The 27,855-nt window shown below is 50.3% G+C and overlaps 1 protein-coding gene across 9 annotated transcripts in view; it reads left to right on the top strand.

Annotated features, from left to right (window-relative positions):
- LOC120044890 (guanine nucleotide exchange factor subunit RIC1-like) overlaps positions 1–27,855 on the top strand; it is a 98,900-nt gene that overhangs the window by 49,335 nt on the left and 21,710 nt on the right. For all 9 annotated transcript variants that reach the window (XR_005476585.1, XR_005476591.1, XR_005476586.1 and 6 more), the window contains exons 9-19: positions 8,460–8,604; positions 10,466–10,670; positions 12,354–12,566; positions 13,379–13,417; positions 18,072–18,272; positions 21,039–21,199; positions 21,667–21,805; positions 22,372–22,461; positions 23,325–23,453; positions 23,620–23,784; positions 26,901–27,191. Coding sequence is in view for 1 of the 9 variants with exons in the window: in XM_038989612.1 (XP_038845540.1) it covers positions 8,460–8,604; positions 10,466–10,670; positions 12,354–12,566; positions 13,379–13,417; positions 18,072–18,272; positions 21,039–21,199; positions 21,667–21,805; positions 22,372–22,461; positions 23,325–23,453; positions 23,620–23,784; positions 26,901–27,191 (1,778 nt within the window). In the remaining 8 variants the exon portion in view is untranslated. The remainder of the gene's footprint in view (positions 1–8,459; positions 8,605–10,465; positions 10,671–12,353; positions 12,567–13,378; positions 13,418–18,071; positions 18,273–21,038; positions 21,200–21,666; positions 21,806–22,371; positions 22,462–23,324; positions 23,454–23,619; positions 23,785–26,900; positions 27,192–27,855) is intronic.

The following is a 27,855-nucleotide window of genomic DNA, read 5'->3' as shown; positions in this document are numbered from 1 at the left end:
ACGCACTACCCCGGTACGTACAGCCCCCTAAACGCACTACCCCGGTACGTACAGCCCCCTAAACGCACTACCCCGGTACGTACAGCCCCCTAAACGCACTACCCCGGTACGTACAGCCCCCTAAACGCACTACCCCGGTACGTACAACCCCCTAAACGCACTACCCCGGTACGTACAGCCCCCTAAACGCGCTACCCCGGTACGTACAGCCCCCTAAACGCGCTACCCCGGTACGTACAGCCCCCTAAACGCGCTACCCCGGTACGTACAGCCCCCTAAACGCACTACCCCGGTACGTACAGCCCCCTAAACGCACTACCCCGGTACGTACAGCCCCCTAAACGCACTACCCCGGTACGTACAGCCCCCTAAACGCACTACCCCGGTACGTACAGCCCCCTAAACGCACTACCCCGGTACGTACAGCCCCCTAAACGCACTACCCCGGTACGTACAGCCCCCTAAACGCACTACCCCGGTACGTACAGCCCCCTAAACGCACTACCCCGGTACGTACAGCCCCCTAAACGCACTACCCCGGTACGTACAACCCCCTAAACGCGCTACCCCGGTACGTACAGCCCCCTAAACGCGCTACCCCGGTACGTACAGCCCCCTAAACGCGCTACCCCGGTACGTACAGCCCCCTAAACGCGCTACCCCGGTACGTACAGCCCCCTAAACGCACTACCCCGGTAGGTACAGCCCCCTAAACGCACTACCCCGGTACGTACAACCCCCTAAACGCACTACCCCGGTACGTACAGCCCCCTAAACGCACTACCCCGGTACGTACAGCCCCCTAAACGCACTACCCCGGTACGTACAGCCCCCTAAACGCACTACCCCGGTACGTACAGCCCCCTAAACGCACTACCCCGGTACGTACAGCCCCCTAAACGCACTACCCCGGTACACACAGCCCCCTAAACGCACTACCCCGGTACGTACAGCCCCCTAAACGCGCTACCCCGGTACGTACAGCCCCCTAAACGCGCTACCCCGGTAGGTACAACCCCCTAAACGCGCTACCCCGGTAGGTACAGCCCCCTAAACGCGCTACCCCGGTAGGTACAGCCCCCTAAACGCACTACCCCGGTACGTACAACCCCCTAAACGCACTACCCCGGTACGTACAACCCCCTAAACGCACTACCCCGGTACGTACAACCCCCTAAACGCACTACCCCGGTACGTACAACCCCCTAAACGCACTACCCCGGTACGTACAGCCCCCTAAACGCACTACCCGGTACGTACAACCCCCTAAACGCACTACCCCGGTAGGTACAGCCCCCTAAACGCACTACCCTGGTACGTACAGCCCCCTAAACGCACTACCCCGGTAAGTACAGCCCCCTAAACGCACTACCCCGGTACGTACAACCCCCTAAACGCACTACCCCGGTACGTACAACCCCCTAAACGCACTACCCCGGTACGTACAACCCCCTAAACGCACTACCCCGGTACGTACAACCCCCTAAACGCACTACCCCGGTACGTACAGCCCCCTAAACGCACTACCCCGGTACGTACAGCCCCCTAAACGCACTACCCCGGTACGTACAGCCCCCTAAACGCACTACCCCGGTACGTACAGCCCCCTAAACGTACTACCCCGGTACACGCAACCCCCTAAACGCACTACCCCGGTACGTACAGCCCCCTAAACGCACTACCCCGGTACGTACAGCCCCCTAAACGCACTACCCCGGTACGTACAGCCCCCTAAACGCACTACCCCGGTACGTACAGCCCCCTAAACGCACTACCCCGGTAAGTACAGCCCCCTAAATGCACTACCCCGGTACGTACAGCCCCCTAAACGCACTACCCCGGTACGTACAACCCCCTAAACGCACTACCCCGGTACGTACAGCCCCCTAAACGCACTACCCCGGTACGTACAGCCCCCTAAACGCACTACCCCGGTACGTACAACCCCCTAAACGCGCTACCCCTACAGCCCCCCTAAACGCGCTACCCGGTACGTACAGCCCCCTAAACGCGCTACCCCGGTACGTACAGCCCCCTAACGCGCTACCCCGGTACGTACAGCCCCCTAAACGCGCTACCCCGGTACGTACAGCCCCCTAAACGCGCTACCCCGGTACGTACAGCCCCCTAAACGCGCTACCCGGTACGTACAGCCCCCTAAACGCAGCTACCCCGGTACGTACAGCCCCCTAAACGCACTACCCCGGTACGTACAGCCCCCTAAACGCACTACCCCGGTACGTACAGCCCCCTAAACGCACTACCCCGGTACGTACAGCCCCCTAAACGCACTACCCCGGTACGTACAGCCCCCTAAACGCAGCTACCCCGGTACGTACAACCCCCTAAACGCGCTACCCCGGTACGTACAGCCCCTAAACGCGCTACCCCGGTACGTACTACAGCCCCCTAAACGCGCTACCCCGGTACGTACAGCCCCCTAAACGCGCTACCCCGGTACGTACAGCCCCCTAAACGCGCTACCCCGGTACGTACAGCCCCCTAAACGCGCTACCCCGGTACGTACAGCCCCCTAAACGCGCTACCCCGGTACGTACAGCCCCCTAAACGCGCTCCCCGGTACGTACAGCCCCCTAAACGCGCTACCCCGGTACGTACAGCCCCCTAAACGCACTACCCCGGTAGGTACAGCCCCCTAAACGCACTACCCCGGTACGTACAACCCCCTAAACGCACTACCCCGGTACGTACAGCCCCCTAAACGCACTACCCCGGTACGTACAGCCCCCTAAACGCACTACCCCGGTACGTACAGCCCCCTAAACGCACTACCCCGGTACGTACAGCCCCCTAAACGCACTACCCCGGTACGTACAGCCCCCTAAACGCACTACCCCGGTACGTACAGCCCCCTAAACGCACTACCCCGGTACGTACAACCCCCTAAACGCACTACCCCGGTACGTACAGCCCCCTAAACGCACTACCCCGGTACACACAGCCCCCTAAACGCGCTACCCCGGTACGTACAGCCCCCTAAACGCGCTACCCCGGTACGTACAGCCCCCTAAACGCGCTACCCCGGTACGTACAACCCCCTAAACGCGCTACCCCGGTAGGTACAGCCCCCTAAACGCACTACCCCGGTAGGTACAGCCCCCTAAACGCACTACCCCGGTAGGTACAACCCCCTAAACGCACTACCCCGGTACGTACAACCCCCTAAACGCACTACCCCGGTACGTACAACCCCCTAAATGCACTACCCCGGTACGTACAGCCCCCTAAATGCACTACCCCGGTACGTACAGCCCCCTAAACGCACTACCCCGGTACGTACAGCCCCCTAAACGCACTACCCCGGTACGTACAACCCCCTAAACGCACTACCCCGGTACGTACAACCCCCTAAACGCACTACCCCGGTACGTACAGCCCCCTAAACGCGCTACCCCGGTACGTACAGCCCCCTAAACGCACTACCCCGGTACGTACAGCCCCCTAAACGCACTACCCCGGTACGTACAGCCCCCTAAACGCACTACCCCGGTACGTACAGCCCCCTAAACGCACTACCCTGGTACGTCAAGCCCCCTAAACGCACTACCCTGGTACGTACAGCCCCCTAAACGCACTACCCCGGTACGTACAGCCCCCTAAACGCACTACCCCGGTACGTACAGCCCCCTAAACGCACTACCCCGGTACGTACAGCCCCCTAAACGCACTACCCCGGTACGTACAACCCCCTAAACGCACTTCCCCGGTACGTACAACCCCCTAAACGCACTACCCCGGTACGTACAACCCCCTAAACGCACTACCCCGGTACGTACAGCCCCCTAAACGCACTACCCCGGTACGTACAGCCCCCTAAACGCACTACCCCGGTACGTACAGCCCCCTAAACGCACTACCCCGGTACGTACAGCCCCCTAAACGCACTACCCCGGTACGTACAGCCCCCTAAACGCACTACCCCGGTACGTACAGCCCCCTAAACGCACTACCCCGGTACGTACAGCCCCCTAAACGCACTACCCCGGTACGTACAGCCCCCTAAACGCACTACCCCGGTACGTACAGCCCCCTAAACGCACTACCCCGGTACGTACAACCCCCTAAACGCACTACCCCGGTACGTACAGCCCCCTAAACGCACTACCCCGGTACGTACAACCCCCTAAACGCACTACCCCGGTACGTACAGCCCCCTAAACGCACTACCCCGGTACGTACAGCCCCCTAAACGCACTACCCCGGTACGTACAGCCCCCTAAACGCGCTACCCCGGTACGTACAACCCCCTAAACGCGCTACCCCGGTACGTACAGCCCCCTAAACGCACTACCCCGGTACGTACAGCCCCCTAAACGCGCTACCCCGGTACGTACAACCCCCTAAACGCACTACCCCGGTACGTACAGCCCCCTAAACGCGCTACCCCGGTACGTACAGCCCCCTAAACGCGCTACCCCGGTACGTACAACCCCCTAAACGCACTACCCCGGTACGTACAGCCCCCTAAACGCACTACCCCGGTACGTACAGCCCCCTAAACGTACTACCCCGGTACACGCAACCCCCTAAACGCACTACCCCGGTACGTACAGCCCCCTAAACGCACTACCCCGGTACGTACAGCCCCCTAAATGTACTACCCCGGTACACGCAACCCCCTAAACGCACTACCCTGGTACGTCAGCCCCCTAAACGCACTACCCCGGTACGTACAGCCCCCTAAACGCACTACCCCGGTACGTACAGCCCCCTAAACGCGCTACCCCGGTACGTACAACCCCCTAAAAGCACTACCCCGGTACGTACAGCCCCCTAAACGTGCTACCCCGGTACGTACAACCCCCTAAACGCACTACCCCGGTAGGTACAGCCCCCTAAACGCACTACCCCGGTACGTACAGCCCCCTAAACGCACTACCCCGGTACGTACAACCCCCTAAACGCACTACCCCGGTACGTACAACCCCCTAAACGCACTACCCCGGTACGTACAGCCCCCTAAACGCACTACCCCGGTACGTACAGCCCCCTAAACGCACTACCCCGGTAGGTACAGCCCCCTAAACGCACTACCCCGGTAGGTACAGCCCCCTAAACGCACTACCCCGGTAGGTACAGCCCCCTAAACGCACTACCCCGGTAGGTACAGCCCCCTAAACGCACTACCCCGGTAGGTACAGCCCCCTAAACGCACTACCCCGGTAGGTACAGCCCCCTAAACGCGCTACCCCGGTACGCACAGCCCCCTAAACGCGCTACCCCGGTACGCACAGCCCCCTAAACGCGCTACCCCGGTACGCACAGCCCCCTAAACGCGCTACCCCGGTACGTACAGCCCCCTAAACGCGCTACCCCGGTACGTACAGCCCCCTAAACGCACTACCCCGGTAGGTACAGCCCCCTAAACGCACTACCCCGGTAGGTACAGCCCCCTAAACGCACTACCCCGGTAGGTACAGCCCCCTAAACGCACTACCCCGGTAGGTACAGCCCCCTAAACGCACTACCCCGGTACGTACAACCCCCTAAACGCACTACCCTGGTACGTACAACCCCCTAAACGCACTACCCTGGTACGTACAGCCCCCTAAACGCGCTACCCCGGTACGTACAGCCCCCTAAACGCACTACCCCGGTACGTACAACCCCCTAAACGCACTACCCCGGTACGTACAGCCCCCTAAACGCACTACCCCGGTACGTACAGCCCCCTAAACGCACTACCCCGGTACACGCAACCCCCTAAACGCACTACCCTGGTACGTACAGCCCCCTAAACGCACTACCCCGGTACGTACAGCCCCCTAAACGCACTACCCCGGTACGTACAGCCCCCTAAACGCACTACCCCGGTACGTACAGCCCCCTAAACGCACTACCCCGGTAAGTACAGCCCCCTAAACGCACTACCCCGGTACGTACAACCCCCTAAACGCACTTCCCCGGTACGTACAACCCCCTAAACGCACTACCCCGGTACGTACAACCCCCTAAACGCACTACCCCGGTACGTACAGCCCCCTAAACGCACTACCCCGGTACGTACAGCCCCCTAAACGCACTACCCCGGTACGTACAGCCCCCTAAACGCACTACCCCGGTACGTACAGCCCCCTAAACGCACTACCCCGGTACGTACAGCCCCCTAAACGCACTACCCCGGTACGTACAGCCCCCTAAACGCACTACCCCGGTACGTACAGCCCCCTAAACGCACTACCCCGGTACGTACAGCCCCCTAAACGCACTACCCCGGTACGTACAGCCCCCTAAACGCACTACCCCGGTACGTACAGCCCCCTAAACGCACTACCCCGGTACGTACAGCCCCCTAAACGCACTACCCCGGTACGTACAGCCCCCTAAACGCACTACCCCGGTACGTACAGCCCCCTAAACGCACTACCCCGGTACGTACAGCCCCCTAAACGCACTACCCCGGTACGTACAACCCCCTAAACGCACTACCCCGGTACGTACAGCCCCCTAAACGCACTACCCCGGTACGTACAGCCCCCTAAACGCACTACCCCGGTACGTACAGCCCCCTAAACGCGCTACCCCGGTACGTACAACCCCCTAAACGCGCTACCCCGGTACGTACAGCCCCCTAAACGCGCTACCCCGGTACGTACAGCCCCCTAAACGCGCTACCCCGGTACGTACAACCCCCTAAACGCGCTACCCCGGTACGTACAGCCCCCTAAACGCGCTACCCCGGTACGTACAGCCCCCTAAACGCACTACCCCGGTACGTACAACCCCCTAAACGCACTACCCCGGTACGTACAGCCCCCTAAACGCACTACCCCGGTACGTACAGCCCCCCAAAACGTACTACCCCGGTACACGCAACCCCCTAAACGCACTACCCCGGTACGTACAGCCCCCTAAACGCGCTACCCCGGTACGCACAGCCCCCTAAACGCGCTACCCCGGTACGCACAGCCCCCTAAACGCGCTACCCCGGTACGCACAACCCCCTAAACGCGCTACCCCGGTACGTACAGCCCCCTAAACGCACTACCCCGGTACGTACAGCCCCCTAAACGCACTACCCCGGTACGTACAGCCCCCTAAACGCACTACCCCGGTACGTACAGCCCCCTAAACGCACTACCCCGGTACGTACAGCCCCCTAAACGCACTACCCCGGTACGTACAGCCCCCTAAACGCACTACCCCGGTACGTACAGCCCCCTAAACGCACTACCCCGGTACGTACAGCCCCCTAAACGCGCTACCCCGGTACGTACAACCCCCTAAACGCGCTACCCCGGTACGTACAGCCCCCTAAACGCACTACCCCGGTACGTACAGCCCCCTAAACGCGCTACCCCGGTACGTACAGCCCCCTAAACGCGCTACCCCGGTACGTACAGCCCCCTAAACGCACTACCCCGGTACGTACAACCCCCTAAACGCACTACCCCGGTACGCACAGCCCCCTAAACGCACTACCCCGGTACGTACAGCCCCCTAAACGTACTACCCCGGTACACGCAACCCCCTAAACGCACTACCCTGGTACGTACAGCCCCCTAAACGCACTACCCCGGTACGTACAGCCCCCTAAACGCGCTACCCCGGTACGTACAGCCCCCTAAACGCACTACCCCGGTACGTACAACCCCCTAAACGCACTACCCCGGTACGTACAGCCCCCTAAACGCACTACCCCGGTACTACAGCCCCCTAAACGCACTACCCCGGTACGTACAACCCCCTAAACGCACTACCCCGGTACGTACAGCCCCCTAAACGCACTACCCCGGTACGTACAACCCCCTAAACGCACTACCCCGGTACGTACAACCCCCTAAACGCACTACCCCGGTACGTACAGCCCCCTAAATGCACTACCCTGGTACCACCTGACACATGTACCTTTTATACAAACTACTACTCTCTAGTATCACATATTGTTTTTATTGTAAATAGTGGCATGTTTTGGTTTCGACTGGCAAGTGCAGGTGGTGTTTAGTTCCCCTCAACACAGGCTATGTATGAGACAGAATCAGTTGATTACATGTTATGGTATGTGTCTGCCCCCTCGTGGAAGTGAATGGTATAAAATGAGAGTACAGCGTGAAATCCTATTGACCTATCCTAAACCTGAGCTCTGTTTTCATCATGGGAGATCCTGCAACCTATCTCTGTCAACAAGTGGTGAAACAAGCCGTGTAGTCTCATACCTCTTTCATGCTGCCTCGCTGTACTGTGCTGGTCTAGGACTGTTGCTGGAAAGTTAGGCCGGAAAACATGAGAATAATAAATCCAAGGACAGTTATGTTTTGGTTCAGAAGGATTGTGTTAAAAGGATATTTAACAAACCCTCCTTATTACAGAAAATATTCCTGTCTGACCTGTCGTCCGTTCCTGCTCTTCCTCCTCCTCTTCCTCTTCCTCATCTTCCTCCTCTTCCACTCCTTCCACTCCTTCCTCTTCCTCCTCCTTTTCCTCTTCCTCCTCCTCAGACGTGTGGAACAAGACGGGTGCGGTGAAGCTGATCCGCTGGTCCCCTGACTACAGTGTTGCCATGGTGACCTGGGAGTGCGGGGGACTGTCTCTGTGGAGTGTGTTCGGAGCCCACCTCATCTGTACCCTGGGGGAGGACTTTGCGTGTGTGATGCCTTCAAGTAGAACCCTAGCCTCTAGCACAATTACCTCTGCAGTTTAGTCAGCTGCACAGTTGCAACTTTATTTTTCTTCCACATATAAAAGCTTTGGTAATGTAGAAAACAGATGTACATATAGTGCATTCAGAAAGTATTCAGACCCCTTCACCTTTTCCACATTTTGTTAAATTACAGCCTTATTCTAAAATTGATTAAACATTTTTTTATATATAATCAATCTCCACACAATACCCCATAATGACAAAGCGCAAAGTTTTTTTTGCAAATGTATTAAAAATAAAAAACGATCACATTTACATAAGTATTCAGACTCTTTGCGATGAGACTTGAAATTGAGCTCAGGTGCATCCTGTTTCCTTTGATCATCCTTGAGATGTTTCTACAACTTGATTGGAGTCCACCTGTGGTAAATTCAATTGATTGGACATGATTTGGAAAGGCACACACCTGTCTATGTAAGGTCCACAGTTGACACTGCATGTCAAAGCAAAAACCATTGTGTCAAGGCACACATCTGAGGAAGGTTACCAAAAAATGTCTGCAGCATTGAAAGTCCCCAAGAACAGTGGCCTCCATCATTGTTAAATGGAAGAAGTTTAGAACCACCAAGACTCTTCTGGCTGCCCGGCCAAACTGAGCAATCGGGGGAGAAGGGCCATGGTCAGGGAGGTGACCAAGAACCAGATGCTCACTCTGACAGAGCTAAAGAGTTCCTCTGTGGAGATGGGAGAACCTTCCAGAAGGACAACCATCTCTGCAGCACTCCACCAACCAGGCCTGTATGGTAGTGGCCAGATGGAAGCCACTCCTCAGTAAAAGGCACAACAGCCCACTTGGAGTTTGCCAAAAGGCACCTAAAGATTCTCAGACCATGAGAACCAAGATTCTCTGATCTGATTTACATTTACATTTAAGTCATTTAGCAGACGCTCTTATCCAGAGCGACTTACAAATTGGTGAAACCAAGATTGAACTCTATGGCCTGAATGCCAAGTATCACGTCTGGAGGAAACCTGGCACCATCCCTACGATGAAGCATGGTGGTGGCAGCATCATGTTGTGGGGATGTTTTTCAGCGGCAGGAACTGGGAGCCTAGTCAGGATTGAGAGAAAGATGAACGGAGCAAAGTACAGAGATCCTTGATGAAACCTGCTCCAGAGTGCTCAGGACATCAGACTGGGGCCAAGGTTCACCTTCCAACAGGACAACGACCCTAAGCACACAGCCAAGACAATGCAGGAGTGGCTTCGGGAGAAGTCTCTGAATGTCCTTGAGTAGCCCAGCCAAAGCCCAGACTTAAACACGATCGAACATCTCTGGAGAGACCTGAAAATAGCTGTGCAGCGACACTCCCCGTCCAACCTGACAGAGCTTGAGAGGATCTGCAGAGAAGAATGGGAGAAACTCTCCAAATACAGGTGTACCAAGCTTGTAGCGTCATACCCAAGAAGACTCAAGGCTGTAATCGCTGCCAAAGGTGCTTCAACAAAGTTCTGAGTAAAGGGTCTGAATACTTATATAAATGTGATATTTCCGTTTTTTTTTATTTTGTATACATTTGCAAAGAAATTGTAAACTTGTTTTTACTTTGGGGTTGTGTATATAGAATGATTGGGGGGGAGGGGGGGCAATTTAATCAATTTTAGAATAAGGCTGTAACGTAACAAAATGTGGAAAAACTGAAGGGGTCTGAATACTTTCCTAATGTACTGTAGATGTAAACATTCCATACAACAAAAACAAGACCTGTACACCTCGGTACAGACCGAAGATGGCGCTCTTTTACTGACTTCATATTAAGGTGCATTTTGGTATATTATTCTGCCCTCCCATCTCTCGCCAGGTATCGGTCAGACGGCACTAAAAAGAAACCTATAAATATCAGCTCAATGTGCTGGGGAGCGGAGGGCTACCAGCTGTGGGTCATCACCAGCAGAGAGGAGACGGAGCTAGTAGAGAACATGGAGGAGGCTCCTCCCCAGACCCAGCAGGCTGGCATACTGCAGTTCCACTTCATCAAGAGCGCCCTCACGGTCAACCCTTGCACGGTAATGATATGGACGTGGCATTATATACACACACACCCTGTCACCCACTTACAGTGCCTCGGAAAGTAGGCACACCCCTTGACTTTTACCAAATGGCGTTGTTACAAACAAGGATTAAAAGGGATTTATTTGTAATTGTTAACTATCTACACAAAACACTTTAATGTCAAAGTGGAAGAAAAATATGTGTGTATATATATATATATATATATATATATATTTTTTTTTTTACAAATAATATAAGTATTCAACCCCTTGAGTTAATACATGTTAGAATCACCTTTGGCAGTGATTACAGCTGTGAGTCTTCATGGATAATTCTCAAAGAGCTTTGCACACCTAGATTGTACAATATTTGCCCATTATTCTTTCAAAAATATTTCAAGCTCTGTCAAGTTGGATATTGATCATTGCTAGACAGCCGCCATTTTCAAGTCTTGCCATAGATTTTCAAGCTGATTTTTAAGTCAAAACTGTAACTAGGCCACTCAGGAACATTCAATGTTGTCCTGGTAAGCAACTCTAGTGTAGAGTTGGCCTTGTATTTTAGGTTGTGTCCTTCTGAAAGGTGAATTAATCTCAGTGTCTGGTGGAAAGCAGAGTGAGCCAGGTTTTCCTCTAGGATTTTTGCCTGTGCTCCATTCTGTTTATTTATATCCTAAAAAACTCCCCAGTCCTTGCTGATGATGAGCTCATCCATAATGTGATGCAGCCACTACCATGCTTGGAACATATGAAGTGTTACTTAGTGATGTGTTGGATTTAACACTTTTCTATTCAGGACAAAAAGTTCATTTATTTGCCACATTTTTTGCAGTATTTCTTTAGTGCCTTGTTGCAAACAGGATGCATGTTTTGGAATATTTGTATTATGTACAAGCTTCCTTTTCACTCTGTCATTTAGGTTAGTATTGTGGAGTAACTACAATGTTGTTGATCCATCCTCCGTTTTCTCTTATCACAGCCATTAAACTCTGTAACTGTTTGAAAGATACCATTGGCCTCATCGTGAATTCCCTGAGCTGTTTCTTTCCTCTCTGGCAACTAAGTTAGGAAGGGCTCCTGTATCTTTGTAGTAACTGGGTGTATTGATACACCATCCAAAGTGTAAATAATTACTTCACCATGCTCAAAGTGATAGAGGTGATTTCACTGCTCGACTCAGGGACCTTACAATTATCTGTATGTGTGGGGTACAGAGATGGGGTAGTCGTTTAAAAATCATGTTAAACACTTATTGCACAGAGTGAGTCTGCAACTTATTATGTGACTTGTTAAGCACATTTTTACTCCTGAACTTATTTAGAATGCTTATTCATTTTTAATTGGTATGTAAACATTTCTAAAAACATAATTCCACTTTAACATTATGGGGTATTGTGTGCGTGTAGGCCAGTGACAAAAAAATCTAAATTTACATTTTTTTTAAATTTAGCCTGCATCACAACAAAATATGGAAAAAGTCCAGGGGTGTGAATACTTTCTGAAGGCACGTCCACATGAATACACAGATGGTGTATTTGGGGTTTTAGGCTGGGTGCTTCCTGTATAGCACCTGTATAGCACTTTGTGACATCGGCTGATGTAAAAAGGGCTTTAAAAATAAGTTTGATTGTGTATGAAAAAGTGATGTATTCTGCATAGTCTTTTATATGAGGAATAATGAGTACCTGTTGTCTCCAGAGTAACCAGGAGCAGGTGTTACTTCACGGGGAGGACCGTCTCTACCTAAGCTGTGGTGACCCCACCCAGCTCCCCTCTAGCAGCTCAGAGAGCCCCCACCCCCATAACCTCCCCCACGGCGGAGAGGGCAGCCCCCCCCACCACCCATCGCCCAACTCTACCTCTCAGGGACTCAGCACTTTACTGGGATACAAGCACTGGCACGTGGTCCAGGTAGAACCTCCATATACTCTTCTTAGTTGGCTATCTATCTCTTCTTAGTTGGCTATCTATCTCTTCTTAGTTGGCTATCTATCTCTTCTTAGTTGGCTATCTATCTCTTCTTAGTTGGCTATCTATCTCTTCTTAGTTGGCTATCTATCTCTTCTTAGTTGGCTATCTATCTCTTCTTAGTTGGCTATCTATCTCTTCTTAGTTGGCTATCTATCTCTTCTTAGTTGGCTATCTATCTCTTCTTAGTTGGCCATCTATCTCTTCTTAGTTGGCCATCTATCTCTTCTTAGTTGGCCATCTATCTCTTCTTAGTTGGCCATCTATCTCTTCTTAGTTGGCCATCTATCTCTTCTTAGTTGGCCATCTATCTCTTCTTAGTTGGCCATCTATCTCTTCTTAGTTGGCCATCTATCTCTTCTTAGTTGGCCATCTATCTCTTCTTAGTTGGCCATCTATCTCTTCTCAGTTGGCTATCTATCTCTTCTCAGTTGGCTATCTATCTCTTCTCAGTTGGCTATCTATCTCTTCTCAGTTGGCTATCTATCTCTTCTCAGTTGGCTATCTATCTCTTCTCAGTTGGCCATCTATCTCTTCTCAGTTGGCCATCTATCTCTTCTCAGTTGGCCATCTATCTCTTCTCAGTTGGCCATCTATCTCTTCTCAGTTGGCCATCTATCTCTTGCTTAATCCTTTTTGAACATTATGTCAGTGTATAATTTACAGTCTGTTATGAGAATCCCCTTCAGATTTAGCCCTGATATGAGCTGCAGAAGAGTTGTATTGTCCTGTCAGTAATACCGTCTCTCTTGTAGATTCACAGTACATACCTAGAGAGCAACTGGCCTATACGGGTGAGTGTGAGGGGGGGGTCGGTGTGAGGGGGGTGTGTCGGTCGGGGTGAGGGTGGGTGGGTGGTTGTGTCGATGGGTCTGTCTCTCTGTGTGTGTGTGTGTGTGTGTCAGGCTGTCTTGTCTGTCAGGCTGTCTTGTCTGTCAGGCTGTCTTGTCTGTCAGGCTGTCTTGTCTGTCTGTCAGGCTGTCTTGTCTGTCTGTCAGGCTGTCTTGTCTGTCTGTCAGGCTGTCTTGTCTGTCTGTCAGGCTGTCTTGTCTGTCTGTCTGTCTTGTCTGTCTGTCAGGCTGTCTTGTCTGTCTGTCTGTCAGGCTGTCTTGTCTGTCTGTCTGTCAGGCTGTCTTGTCTGTCTGTCTGTCAGGCTGTCTTGTCTGTCTGTCTGTCTGTCAGGCTGTCTTGTCTGTCTGTCTGTCAGGCTGTCTTGTCTGTCTGTCTGTCAGGCTGTCTTGTCTGTCTGTCTGTCTGTCAGGCTGTCTTGTCTGTCTGTCTGTCAGGCTGTCTTGTCTGTCTGTCTGTCAGGCTGTCTTGTCTTGTCTGTCTGTCTGTCAGGCTGTCTTGTCTGTCTGTCTGTCTGTCAGGCTGTCTTGTCTGTCTGTCAGGCTGTCTTGTCTTGTCTGGCTGTCTTGTCTGTCTGTCTGGCTGTCTTGTCTGTCTGTCTGTCTGGCTGTCTGTCTGTCTGTCTGTCAGGCTGTCTTGTCTTGTCTGTCAGGCTGTCTTGTCTTGTCTGTCAGGCTGTCTTGTCTTGTCTTGTCTGTCTGTCTGTCTGTCAGGCTGTCTTGTCTGTCTGTCAGGCTGTCTTGTCTGTCAGGCTGTCTTGTCTTGTCTGTCAGGCTGTCTTGTCTGTCTGTCAGGCTGTCTTGTCTGTCTGTCAGGCTGTCTTGTCTTGTCTGTCTGTCAGGCTGTCTTGTCTTGTCTGTCTGTCTGTCAGGCTGTCTTGTCTTGTCTGTCTGGCTGTCTTGTCTGTCTGTCTGTCAGGCTGTCTTGTCTGTCTGTCTGTCAGGCTGTCTTGTCTTGTCTGTCAGGCTGTCTTGTCTGTCTGTCAGGCTGTCTTGTCTGTCTGTCAGGCTGTCTTGTCTTGTCTGTCAGGCTGTCTTGTCTTGTCTGTCTGTCAGGCTGTCTTGTCTGTCTGTCAGGCTGTCTTGTCTGTCTGTCTGTCTGTCAGGCTGTCTTGTCTGTCTGTCTGTCAGGCTGTCTTGTCTTGTCTGTCTGTCTGTCAGGCTGTCTGTCTGGCTGTCTTGTCTGTCTGTCTGTCTGGCTGTCTTGTCTGTCAGGCTGTCTTGTCTGTCTGTCTTGTCTGTCTGTCTGTCTGTCTGTCAGGCTGTCTTGTCTGTCTGTCAGGCTGTCTTGTCTTGTCTGTCTGTCAGGCTGTCTTGTCTGTCTGTCAGGCTGTCTTGTCTTGTCTGTCTGTCTGTCAGGCTGTCTTGTCTTGTCTGTCAGGCTGTCTTGTCTGTCTGTCTGTCAGGCTGTCTTGTCTTGTCTGTCTGTCAGGCTGTCTTGTCTTGTCTGTCTGTCAGGCTGTCTTGTCTTGTCTGTCTGTCAGGCTGTCTTGTCTTGTCTGTCTGTCAGGCTGTCTTGTCTTGTCTGTCTGTCAGGCTGTCTTGTCTTGTCTGTCTGTCAGGCTGTCTTGTCTTGTCTGTCTGTCAGGCTGTCTTGTCTTGTCTGTCTGTCTGTCAGGCTGTCTTGTCTGTCTGTCTTGTCAGGCTGTCTTGTCTGTCTGTCTGTCAGGCTGTCTTGTCTGTCTGTCTGTCTTGTCTGTCTGTCTGTCTTGTCTGTCTGTCTGTCTGTCTTGTCTGTCAGGCTGTCTTGTCTGTCAGGCTGTCTTGTCTTGTCTGTCTGTCTGTCAGGCTGTCTTGTCTGTCTGTCAGGCTGTCTTGTCTTGTCTGTCTGTCAGGCTGTCTTGTCTTGTCTGTCTGTCAGGCTGTCTTGTCTTGTCTGTCTGTCTGTCTGTCAGGCTGTCTTGTCTTGTCTGTCTGTCAGGCTGTCTTGTCTTGTCTGTCTGTCAGGCTGTCTTGTCTTGTCTGTCTGTCAGGCTGTCTTGTCTTGTCTGTCTGTCTGTCAGGCTGTCTTGTCTTGTCTGTCTGTCTGTCAGGCTGTCTTGTCTTGTCTGTCTGTCTGTCAGGCTGTCTTGTCTTGTCTGTCAGGCTGTCTTGTCTTGTCTGTCAGGCTGTCTTGTCTTGTCTGTCAGGCTGTCTTGTCTTGTCTGTCTGTCAGGCTGTCTTGTCTTGTCTGTCTGTCAGGCTGTCTTGTCTTGTCTGTCAGGCTGTCTTGTCTGTCTGTCTGTCAGGCTGTCTTGTCTGTCTGTCTGTCAGGCTGTCTTGTCTGTCTGTCTGTCAGGCTGTCTTGTCTGTCTGTCTGTCTTGTCTGTCTTGTCTGTCTGTCTGTCTGTCTTGTCTGTCAGGCTGTCTTGTCTGTCAGGCTGTCTTGTCTTGTCTGTCAGGCTGTCTTGTCTTGTCTGTCTGTCAGGCTGTCTTGTCTTGTCTGTCTGTCAGGCTGTCTTGTCTTGTCTGTCTGTCAGGCTGTCTTGTCTTGTCTGTCTGTCTGTCTGTCAGGCTGTCTTGTCTTGTCTGTCTGTCAGGCTGTCTTGTCTTGTCTGTCTGTCAGGCTGTCTTGTCTTGTCTGTCTGTCAGGCTGTCTTGTCTTGTCTGTCTGTCAGGCTGTCTTGTCTTGTCTGTCTGTCTGTCAGGCTGTCTTGTCTTGTCTGTCTGTCTGTCAGGCTGTCTTGTCTTGTCTGTCAGGCTGTCTTGTCTGTCTGTCAGGCTGTCTTGTCTGTCTGTCAGGCTGTCTTGTCTGTCTGTCAGGCTGTCTTGTCTGTCTGTCAGGCTGTCTTGTCTTGTCTGTCTGTCAGGCTGTCTTGTCTTGTCTGTCTGTCAGGCTGTCTTGTCTTGTCTGTCTGTCAGGCTGTCTTGTCTTGTCTGTCAGGCTGTCTTGTCTTGTCTGTCTGTCTGTCAGGCTGTCTTGTCTGTCTGTCTGTCAGGCTGTCTTGTCTTGTCTGTCTGTCTGTCAGGCTGTCTTGTCTTGTCTGTCTTTCTTGTTTGTCTTTCTTGTCTTGTCTGTCTGTCTTGTCTTTCTTGTCTGTCTGTCTTGTCTGTCTGTCTTGTCTTGTCTTGTCTGTCTGTCAGGCTGTCTTGTCTTGTCTGTCTGTCAGGCTGTCTTGTCTTGTCTGTCTGTCAGGCTGTCTTGTCTGTCTGTCAGGCTGTCTTGTCTGTCTGTCAGGCTGTCTTGTCTGTCTGTCAGGCTGTCTTGTCTGTCTGTCAGGCTGTCTTGTCTGTCTGTCAGGCTGTCTTGTCTGTCTGTCAGGCTGTCTTGTCTGTCTGTCAGGCTGTCTTGTCTGTCTGTCAGGCTGTCTTGTCTGTCTGTCAGGCTGTCTTGTCTGTCTGTCAGGCTGTCTTGTCTGTCTGTCAGGCTGTCTTGTCTGTCTGTCAGGCTGTCTTGTCTGTCTGTCAGGCTGTCTTGTCTGTCTGTCAGGCTGTCTTGTCTGTCTGTCAGGCTGTCTTGTCTGTCTGTCTGTCTGTCAGGCTGTCTTGTCTTGTCTGTCTGTCTGTCAGGCTGTCTTGTCTTGTCTGTCTGTCTGTCAGGCTGTCTTGTCTTGTCTGTCAGGCTGTCTTGTCTTGTCTGTCAGGCTGTCTTGTCTTGTCTGTCTGTCTTGTCTGTCTGTCTTGTCTTGTCTGTCTTGTCTGTCTTGTCTGTCTGTCTTGTCTTGTCTGTCTGTCTTGTCTTGTCTGTCTTGTCTGTCAGGCTGTCTTGTCTGTCTGTCAGGCTGTCTTGTCTGTCTGTCAGGCTGTCTTGTCTGTCTGTCAGGCTGTCTTGTCTGTCTGTCAGGCTGTCTTGTCTGTCTGTCAGGCTGTCTTGTCTGTCTGTCAGGCTGTCTTGTCTGTCTGTCAGGCTGTCTTGTCTGTCTGTCTGTCTTGTCTGTCTGTCAGGCTGTCTTGTCTCTGTCTGTCTGTCAGGCTGTCTTGTCTTGTCTGTCTGTCTGTCAGGCTGTCTTGTCTTGTCTGTCTGTCTGTCAGGCTGTCTTGTCTTGTCTGTCTGTCAGGCTGTCTTGTCTGTGTCTGTCAGGCTGTCTTGTCTTGTCTGTCTGTCTGTCAGGCTGTCTTGTCTGTCTGTCTGTCAGGCTGTCTTGTCTGTCAGGCTGTCTTGTCTGTCTGTGTCTGTCAGGCTGTCTTGTCTGTCTGTCAGGCTGTCTTGTCTTGTCTGTCTGTCTGTCTGTCAGGCTGTCTTGTCTTGTCTGTCTGTCTGTCAGGCTGTCTTGTCTTGTCTGTCTGTCAGGCTGTCTTGTCTTGTCTGTCTGTCTGTCTGTCAGGCTGTCTTGTCTGTCTGTCTGTCAGGCTGTCTTGTCTGTCTGTCTATCTGTCAGGCTGTCTTGTCTGTCTGTCTATCTGTCAGGCTGTCTTGTCTTGTCTTGTCTGTCTGTCATGCTGTCTTGTCTTGTCTGTCAGGCTGTCTTGTCTTGTCTGTCTTGTCAGGCTGTCTTGTCAGGCTGTCTTGTCAGGCGGTGTGTCCTGTCTGTCTTGTCAGGCTCTGTGGGTGTCTGTCTGTCTTGTCAGGCTCTGTGGGTGTCTGTGTGGGTGTCTGTCGGTCTGTGGGTGTCGGTGGGTGGGTGTGTCGATGGGTGTGCTCCTGGTAAAGTGGTCTTTTGATGTCCTTGTGCGTGTCTAGTTTGCAGCCATAGACACAGCAGGCCAGTGTATAGCTGTAGCAGGGAGACGTGGATTTGCACATTACTCCATGTCCACCAGGAAATGGAAGCTGTTTGGGAACATCACTCAGGAGCAGAACATGACCGTGACAGGGGGGCTGGTCTGGTGGAACGGCTTTGTTGTTGTTGCCTGTTACAATTTCATCGACCGGCAAGAAGAGGTGAGACAACATGACAGGATATGATACAACACGTCACAATATGATACGACGCAACACGATACGACCCGACGCAAACGACGCGACGCAATACGACCCGGCAAAATACGACGCGATACGGCACGATATGACATGACGCAATACGACGCGATACGACACAGTACATACAAAGTGATACGACACAGTACAATACGCCTCGCCACGATACGACACAGTACATACAAAGTGATACGACACAATACAATACGCCTCGCCACGACACGACACAATACGATGCGATACGACACAGTACAATACGACACGACGCAATACGGCACAGTAGAATACGACACGACGCAATACGGCACAGTACGACACGATACGACGCAATACGACACAGTACAATGCGATACGACACAATACAATACGGCACAACACAATACGACGCGATGCGACGCGACACGACAGTACAATACGACACGACGCAATACGACAGTACAATACGACACGACGCAATACGACAGTACAATACGACACGACGCAATACGGCACAGTAGAATACGACACGACGCAATACGGCACAGTAGAATACGACACGACGCAATACGGCACAGTAGAATACGACACGACGCAATACGGCACAGTAGAATACGACACGACGCAATACGGCACAGTAGAATACGACACGACGCAATACGGCACAGTAGAATACGACACGACGCAATACGGCACAGTAGAATACGACACGACGCAATACGGCACAGTAGAATACGATACGACGCAATACGGCACAGTAGAATACGACACGACACGACGCAATACGGCACAGTAGAATACGACACGACGCAATACGGCACAGTAGAATACGACACGACACGACACAATACGGCACAGTAGAATACGACACGACACGACACAATACGGCACAGTAGAATACGACACGACGCAATACGGCACAGTACAATACGACACGATACGACGCAATACGGCACAGTAGAATACGACACGACGCAATACGGCACAGTAGAATACGACACGACGCAATACGGCACAGTAGAATACGACACGACACAATACGACACAGTAGAATACGACACGACGCAATACGGCACAGTAGAATACGACACGACGCAATACGGCACAGTAGAATACGACACGACGCAATACGGCACAGTAGAATACGACACGACGCAATACGGCACAGTAGAATACGACACGACACAATACGGCACAGTAGAATACGACACGACGCAATACGGCACAGTAGAATACGACACGACACAATACGGCACAGTAGAATACGACACGACGCAATACGGCACAGTAGAATACGACACGACGCAATACGGCACAGTAGAATACGACACGACGCAATACGGCACAGTAGAATACGACACGACGCAATACGGCACAGTAGAATACGACACGACGCAATACGGCACAGTAGAATACGACACGACGCAATACGGCACAGTAGAATACGACACGACGCAATACGGCACAGTAGAATACGATACGACGCAATACGGCACAGTAGAATACGATACGACGCAATACGGCACAGTAGAATACGACACGACACAATACGGCACAGTAGAATACGACACGACGCAATACGGCACAGTAGAATACGACACGACGCAATACGGCACAGTAGAATACGACACGACGCAATACGGCACAGTAGAATACGACACGACGCAATACGGCACAGTAGAATACGACACGACGCAATACGGCACAGTAGAATACGACACGACGCAATACGGCACAGTAGAATACGACACGACGCAATACGGCACAGTAGAATACGACACGACGCAATACGGCACAGTAGAATACGACACGACGCAATACGGCACAGTAGAATACGACACGACGCAATACGGCACAGTAGAATACGACACGACGCAATACGGCACAGTAGAATACGACACGACGCAATACGGCACAGTAGAATACGACACGACGCAATACGGCACAGTAGAATACGACACGACACAATACGACACAGTAGAATACGACACGACACAATACGGCACAGTAGAATACGACACGACACGACGCAATACGGCACAGTAGAATACGACACGACACAATACGACACAGTAGAATACGACACGACACAATACGGCACAGTAGAATACGACACGACACAATACGGCACAGTAGAATACGACACGATACGACGCAATACGGCACAGTAGAATACGACACGACACAATACGGCACAGTAGAATACGACACGACGCAATACGGCACAGTAGAATACGACACGACGCAATACGGCACAGTAGAATACGACACGACGCAATACGGCACAGTAGAATACGACGCGATACGACGCGACACGACAGTACAATACGACACGACGTAATACGACAGTACAATATGACACGATGTAATACGACAGTACAATACGACACGACGCAATACGACAGTACAATACGACACGACGTAATACGACAGTACAATATGACACGATGTAATACGACACGACATAGATAACTGGATCACAATACCCCTCTTTGTTCACTACACACTATTCTCATTGTATTTGGATGAGGCGCGGAGGGGCTGGGCGCAGAGGGGCTGGGCGCGGAGGGGCTGCGTTTTCCCCAGCTGATGGATTCAGTTAATGATTGTTTGATTGGATTGACCGACTGATTGATTGAGAGACGAGAAGAACAGCAGTATTGAATGTTTCTCCTGTCCTCCTGGCTAGCTCTGTCTCTACATGATTGGCAGATCTATACAGTAGATGTAATGATTGTGTTTCTCCCTGGCTAGCTGCGTCTGTACCTGCGGTCATCTAACCTGGATAACACCTTCTCCTCCGTCACCAAGCTGCACTCTGGCACTCTGCTGCTCAACGTGTTCAGAGACATGATCATCCTCTTCAGAGCAGACTGCTCCATCTGCCTCTACAGCATGGAGAGGAGACACGACGGGTAGGGTGGTACACACATGCTTAGGACAGGCACAGGCATGCACACAAACTCATACTCAACAAGAAAACTTATCTCACTCTCACACACAACATTACTAGCAGGCAGGACAGGTACTGAATGTCACCTGACCCAGAAGGTCTCAGACAGTAATCAGTAGTGTTGTGAAAAGAAAGTCACGAGAACTTTGTGGGGAAAAACCCAGTAATACCTATCACATGATGAGATTTGTTCTTTCAGTTCATGAAACATGGGACCGGTGTAGATACGGAAAGAGCAATACAGACACCATTTACACAAATAAGGAAGTAAGATAAACTAACAAGATGTCACCATAACCTACTAAAGAACATTAAACAGTCCAAAAGGAAGTTTCATAACATTGGTTGGGGCCTTAACTGGGGTTAAGCTTTTACAACTGGCCAATACAGAGAATGTGTGTCTCTGTGTGTGTGTGTGTGTCTCTGCAGGCCCAATCCATCAGCCAGTGTTGAGCTGCTTCAGGAGGTGTCCATGTCTCGCTACATTCCTCATCCTGCCCTGGTGGTGTCGGTCACCCTCACCTCCGTACGCACAGAGACCGGCATCACGCTCAAAGCCCCACAGCAGGTACACACACACACACAGACACACAACCTCCCCTCCGTACCCCCAGAGACCGGCATCAAGCTCAAAGCCCCACAGCAGGTACACACACACAGACACACAACCTCACCTCCGTACCCCCAGAGACCGGCATCAAGCTCAAAGCCCCACAGCAGGTACACACACACACACAGACACAGACACAGAACCTCACCTCCGTACCCGCCAGAGACCGGGATCACGCTCAGAGCATCTTTCTTTTGTTGTTTTTCAGAGTCAGTAGAAAGGCCTCTAGTGTTCTAAGTTTTCAAAACTGTGACCTTAATTGCCTGCCGTCTGTAAGCTGTTAGTGTCTTAACGACCGTTCCACAGGTGCATGTCCATTAATTGTTTATGGTTCATTGAACAAGCATGGGAAACAGTGTTTAAACCCTTTACAATGAAGATCTGTGAAGTAATTTTTTCAGGGTCCTGAAAAAGGGACGTTTCTTTGTTTTTCTGCGTTTATGTACCGAGTTGCTCTGGATAACAGCTAAAGGATTCAAATGTAAATGTTTTCATGTGTGTGTGTCCCTCTGTGCCCGTGACAGGCCTGTATGGCAGACAGCATCATACTGAACCTGGCAGGCCAGCTCATCATGCTACAGAGAGACCGTTCTGGACCCCAGATACAGGAGAAGGTTCCCAGTCACATCCCCTATTCACCTCCTAGCAGGGTTGGGGTCAATTCCATTTCAATTCAGTCAAGTGTACTTCCTGAGTTGAAATGGAATTGACCCCAAGCCTTCCCCCTAGTATTTGTATTTTATTATGGATCCCCATTAGTTCCTGCCAGGGCAGCTGCTATTCTTCCTGGGGTTTATTATGGATCCCCATTAGTTCCTGCCAGGGCAGCTGCTATTCTTCCTGGGGTTTATTATGGATCCCCATTAGTTCCTGCCAGGGCAGCTGCTATTCTTCCTGGGGTTTATTATGGATCCCCATTAGTTCCTGCCAGGGCAGCAGCTACTCTTCCTGGGGTTTATTATGGATCCCCATTAGTTCCTGCCAGGGCAGCTGCTATTCTTCCTGGGGTTTATTATGGATCCCCATTAGTTCCTGCCAGGGCAGCAGCTACTCTTCCTGGGGTTTATTATGGATCCCCATTAGTTCCTGCCAGGGCAGCTGCTACTCTTCCTGGGGTTTATTATGGATCCCCATTAGTTCCTGCCAGGGCAGCTGCTACTCTTCCTGGGGTCCAAACACACCAAATTACATATAAAACAGCAGATAAAACAGTGAACTATGTTTGTACTGAATGAGCTAAAGATAAAACAGTACATCATATAACATCTCTACATCACCACATATCCACATATCCATTGTTGTTCAATACAACAATATCACAATGCGTTATAATTTATCTGACATTGGAATCATTACACCCAGCAACCTGTCACTTCATTATTGATTCATTCATTGGTATCATACAGGGTACATTATATAGTGTGTGTGTGTATGAGAGAGGGGTTGTTATGGTGTTTAACGCTCTCTCTCCCTCCAGCTGCCGTTCTGTCCTCCAGTGGTTCTGGCTCAGTATGTAGAGAATGTGTGGACGACGTGTCGCAGTAACAGGAAGAAGCGCCACCTACTGGAGGCTCTGTGGCTGTCGTGTGGAGAGGCTGGGATGAAGGTATACCTGCTATCTGTTTTTACTACTTCTATTGTGGATTAGTGTCTCCTGTTGTCTGTGAATGGCCAAATAAATTAACCCAACTAAAACGTTGTCTTTTGTGACTGTTGCTGGCTGCAATGATTTGACAAACTTGTTTCCTTGTCTTATGTTCTGTTATCTGAAGGTGTGGCTCCCCTTGTTCCCTCGTGACCATCGTAAGCCCCACTCCTTCCTGTCCCGTCGCATCATGCTCCCCTTCCACATCAACATCTACCCCCTGGCTGTGCTGTTTGAGGATGCTCTGGTTCTGGGAGCTTCCAACGAGACGGTGCTCTATGACAGCCTGCAGGTAGAGAGGAGTATCATATTATTATAGTAGTTATTGTAGTAGGAGCGTTCCCTGGGGCTGGGTGCATCTAATGAGCAGTGATGCCAACTTAGCAATTTTGTTGCTAGATTTAGCTACTTTTCAGAGTACCCTGGCAACCTTTTTTTTCAAACAGCACCTAGCAACACATGTAGCTACTTTTAAAAATGTATTTGGAAGTTTTAGCAACTTTTGAAAAGTGACTCAAACGCTAAAATGCATTTTTCCCTCTAAATGACACAAAAACGATTTTCTCAGTCACAACACACGTGCCTGGCTGCAACAGTGCATTGTGAGTGACGTCAGCAGCAGGCCAGCAGCAATTTCAGCAAATTGCAAATCATTGTTGGCTGACTGCAGCAGCAGTAGTATGGGTTCGACGAGACAAACCCAATGAATATAGTTGGTCACGCATGTTTGATCTTGAACAGAACGTACAGCATCAATCAACATGTCTCAATCACAACTGTACAGCCAGATGTACAGAAAAGAGTGGGAGTCTGTACCTGAATTTAAAGGGTGGTTGAAGCCAGTAATTGGGGATGATTGACGGGCATATTGTGCGTACTGCAAATCAGATATGCTTGCAAAAATGTATGACATCAAAAAACATTGTGCTACAGCAAAGCATATAAATAAATCAAAACCGTACAACCACACAACACAGTCTACATTACCACAGTTGGTTAAGAAAGTGGATAACTGCAAAAGCGTAGAAGCTACTATGGCAATGGCCACTGCAGAGCATTGTTCGCTGCTAGCATGCAACCATTTAGGTATGACTTGCAAAGCTGCCTTTTCAGATTCTGTGGCAGCAACAAACTTCCAAATGCACCGCACCAAGTGCACAGCAATGATTAGGGGAGTACTGGCTCCTTATTTTCTCAAAAGGGTAACATCAGATGTGGGGGATGAGAAGTTCAGTCTCCTTTTGGATGAGTCCTCTGTCAGTGTCTCGAAATACCTGGGTGCGGTGATTCAGTATTTCAGTGCTAAAAAAGAACCGTTGTGTCCACATTTCTCGGGCTGGTTGAATTGGAGGGGGGGGGGGGGGGTGATGCCAGATCAATAGCAAAGGTAGAAGTTGAGTTTCTTGAGAAGTGTAACCTTAAAAAAGAACATCTTCAGGGTATTGGCACTGATAATGTGTCCGTGATGACTGGGGTGCACAAGATTTTAAAGGAAGAATGTGCATTGCCCAATTTGCTACTCATCTGCTGTGTGTGCCATTCTTTACAATTGGCTGTCAGTGCAGCATCCAAAGAAACCATCCCTAGGAGTGTTGAGTACTTAATCAGGGAAACCTACTACTGGTTTTTGATTTCCCCTAAACGGCACGAGGCATACAAAGGAGTGTGCATCTGTCCATCACCATACCTTGGGTACCTTTTCGAGAGCACGGTGTACCCAACTCAGTCTTGCGCCAGAGGACAAAAAGGTCATTTGGAGACGGTGCATCAACTACATTGTTGCTTTAAGCAAGGAGCTGCAAGCAAGGCTCCCAGACAACCTAGAAGCCTTGCGACACATGGCCTTGTTCAGTGTTAAGGAAACACTAAAGCACAATAAAGGCACCACTGAAATTATTAAAGTAGCTGAGATACCAGCCACAAAGCTACTGCGATACCAGCCACAAACAATTGATCAAATTGTTTCCCAATGGAGAAACATCCATCTGTTTAGGTGGGACTCAACTGAAAATACAGTCGAGTTTTGGAGTTAAGTGAATAACTACACGGACTCTTCCGGGTCAAATCCATTTGAAGAACTGTGCAAAGCTGCACTCGCTGCCCTCTCCTTGCCACACTCAAATGCGGAGGTTGAACGGCTGTTCAGCCAAATGAGTGTGGTCAAGTCAAAGTTAAGAAATAGAATGTCACTGCACACTCTCAACTCCATACTCCTGGTGCGGTATGGACTGAAGCTCGCTGGTGATGCCTGTTACCAGCATAAACTACCAAGTGAAGTTCTGCAGCAGTTTGGCACCACAGCAGCATACAGCTTTAAGGACACTCCATCCTCTACTGCTGGTTCCAGCTCCGTGACAATGCAGTTGGACAGTGAAGATGAAGAGGATTTCCTTGCCAATCTGTGATTCATCATATTTACAATACGTATGCAAGGAGTGGACTTTCTGGAACTGGCAGAGACACACAGCTGGTGGTGGCAGTGTGTACTGCAGTGTGAGCAAGAACACAGTGGCAATATCTGGAGGAAACCATTGAGCAGCTAGCCAGCCAAGCAGCACAACAACCTGGAGAGAGATGCCTAGCGCAGACATTATTTCAGTTAAGTTGCTTGTTCAATAAGATAGCATATATACCTTGTTATTAGCTTGTACCTATAATTGTTGATCAGTTAGGTAGCATGTTAACTAACTACCAATACACTGCTTAAAACTATAATTGTTCAGAATGTGTAGGTTTACTAGTTAAAAAGAAAATAAATTAAATGTAATTGTTCAATGTGTAATTGTTCAATAATTCAATGTGTTTAAAAATATCTGATCATATAAGATGTGTTTATTACTTTTACAAATAAAAATATGTGATAATAAACAAACAAATCTAAACTAACAAATGTCAAATCATATTTTTTGCCGAGATGGCCAGTCAATTTGAGTAACGTTATTGTGTATTCTACGTAATGACAGTTTTATTTTAAGTAATGACGTCATCACGCAATGACATCACAACGTCATTTAGCGACTTTTAGCAACAAATCGACCTGCCTCTAGCAACTTCCCCTGAAAATGAGTTGACAACACTGCTAATGAGACTGTGTTCTATGACGGCCTGCAGGTAGGGAGGACTGTAGTTGTTGTAGCAGCTACAGCAGCAGTAGTCCCCCCCCCCCACAGCATCTGCTCTTTCCTAGCTATTGTTGTGGATTTTGTCAGCTTGGTGTAGGAGGAGCATAGTGATCAAGGCATTTGTGTCAGAGAGATCTGAAACAATTTTTCTAGCCATTTTCACTTTATTTGAGGGAAAGTGAGTCAGTGGGCAGACGAGGTTAAGAGATAAATAATAGTAGTAGCCTGTGAAGGATAGAGTAGAAAATAAGATTAAAAACTCAAATGTTTTGTGACTTTTCTGCAGGGTCCCAGAGAGGGCCGGGAGTCCCTAGAGGGGTTGTTCCCCTACTGCACGGTGGAGAGGACTTCCCAGATCTACCTCCACCACATCCTGAGGCAACTCCTGGTCCGTAACCTGGGGGAGCAGGCCCTTCTCCTGGCCCAGTCCTGTGCAGAGCTCCCCTACTTCCCCCACGTCATGGAGCTCATGGTTCACGTGGTGCTGGAGGAGGAGGCCACCTCCCGGGAGCCCATCCCTGACCCGCTGCTGCCCACCGTGGCCAAGTTCATCACCGAGTTCCCCCTGTTCCTCCAGGTAACAGAGAGAGGGAGACTTTGATCAAGTGGTTAATTTATAAAATATATATTTTACCTTTTATTTAGCCAGGTAGGCCAGTTGAGAACAAGTTCTCATTTACAACTGCAACCTGGCCAAGATAAAGCAAAGCAGTGCGACACAGTTACACATGGAATAAACAAACATAGTCAATAACACAATAGAAAAGTCTATATACAGTGTGTGCAAATGAGGTAAGATTAGGGAGGTAAGGCAATAAAAATGCCGTAGTGGCGAAGTAATTACAATTTAGCAATAAACACTGGAGTGATAGATGTGCAGAAGATTAATGTGCAAGTAGTGATACTGGGGTGCAAAGGAGCAAAAATAAATAAATAATTAACAATATGGGGATGAGGTTGTTGGATTGGCTATTTACCGATGGGCTATGTGCAATGATCTGTGAGCTGCTGAATGTTGTTGCCTAGTCTAGGACATTCAAGGTCATGGTAATTACTGATCTTGTGTACAGTAGTCTTGGTTTGTCTGAATTCGTATCCTGTCACTACTTTTGACTTGGGCTCGTGGTGTTTTATCAGGATCCCCATTAGCATCCTATCCAGTGGTGGAAGAAATACCCAATTGTCATACTTGAGTAAAAGTATAGATACCTTTTAATAGAAAGTTACTCAAGTAAAAGTGG

This window comes from Salvelinus namaycush, chromosome 3, assembly GCF_016432855.1.
Source record: "Salvelinus namaycush isolate Seneca chromosome 3, SaNama_1.0, whole genome shotgun sequence".
Classification (NCBI taxonomy): domain Eukaryota; kingdom Metazoa; phylum Chordata; class Actinopteri; order Salmoniformes; family Salmonidae; genus Salvelinus; species Salvelinus namaycush.
Note: the sequence above shows the minus strand (reverse complement) of the source record. Positions and strands in the feature narration are given on the sequence as shown.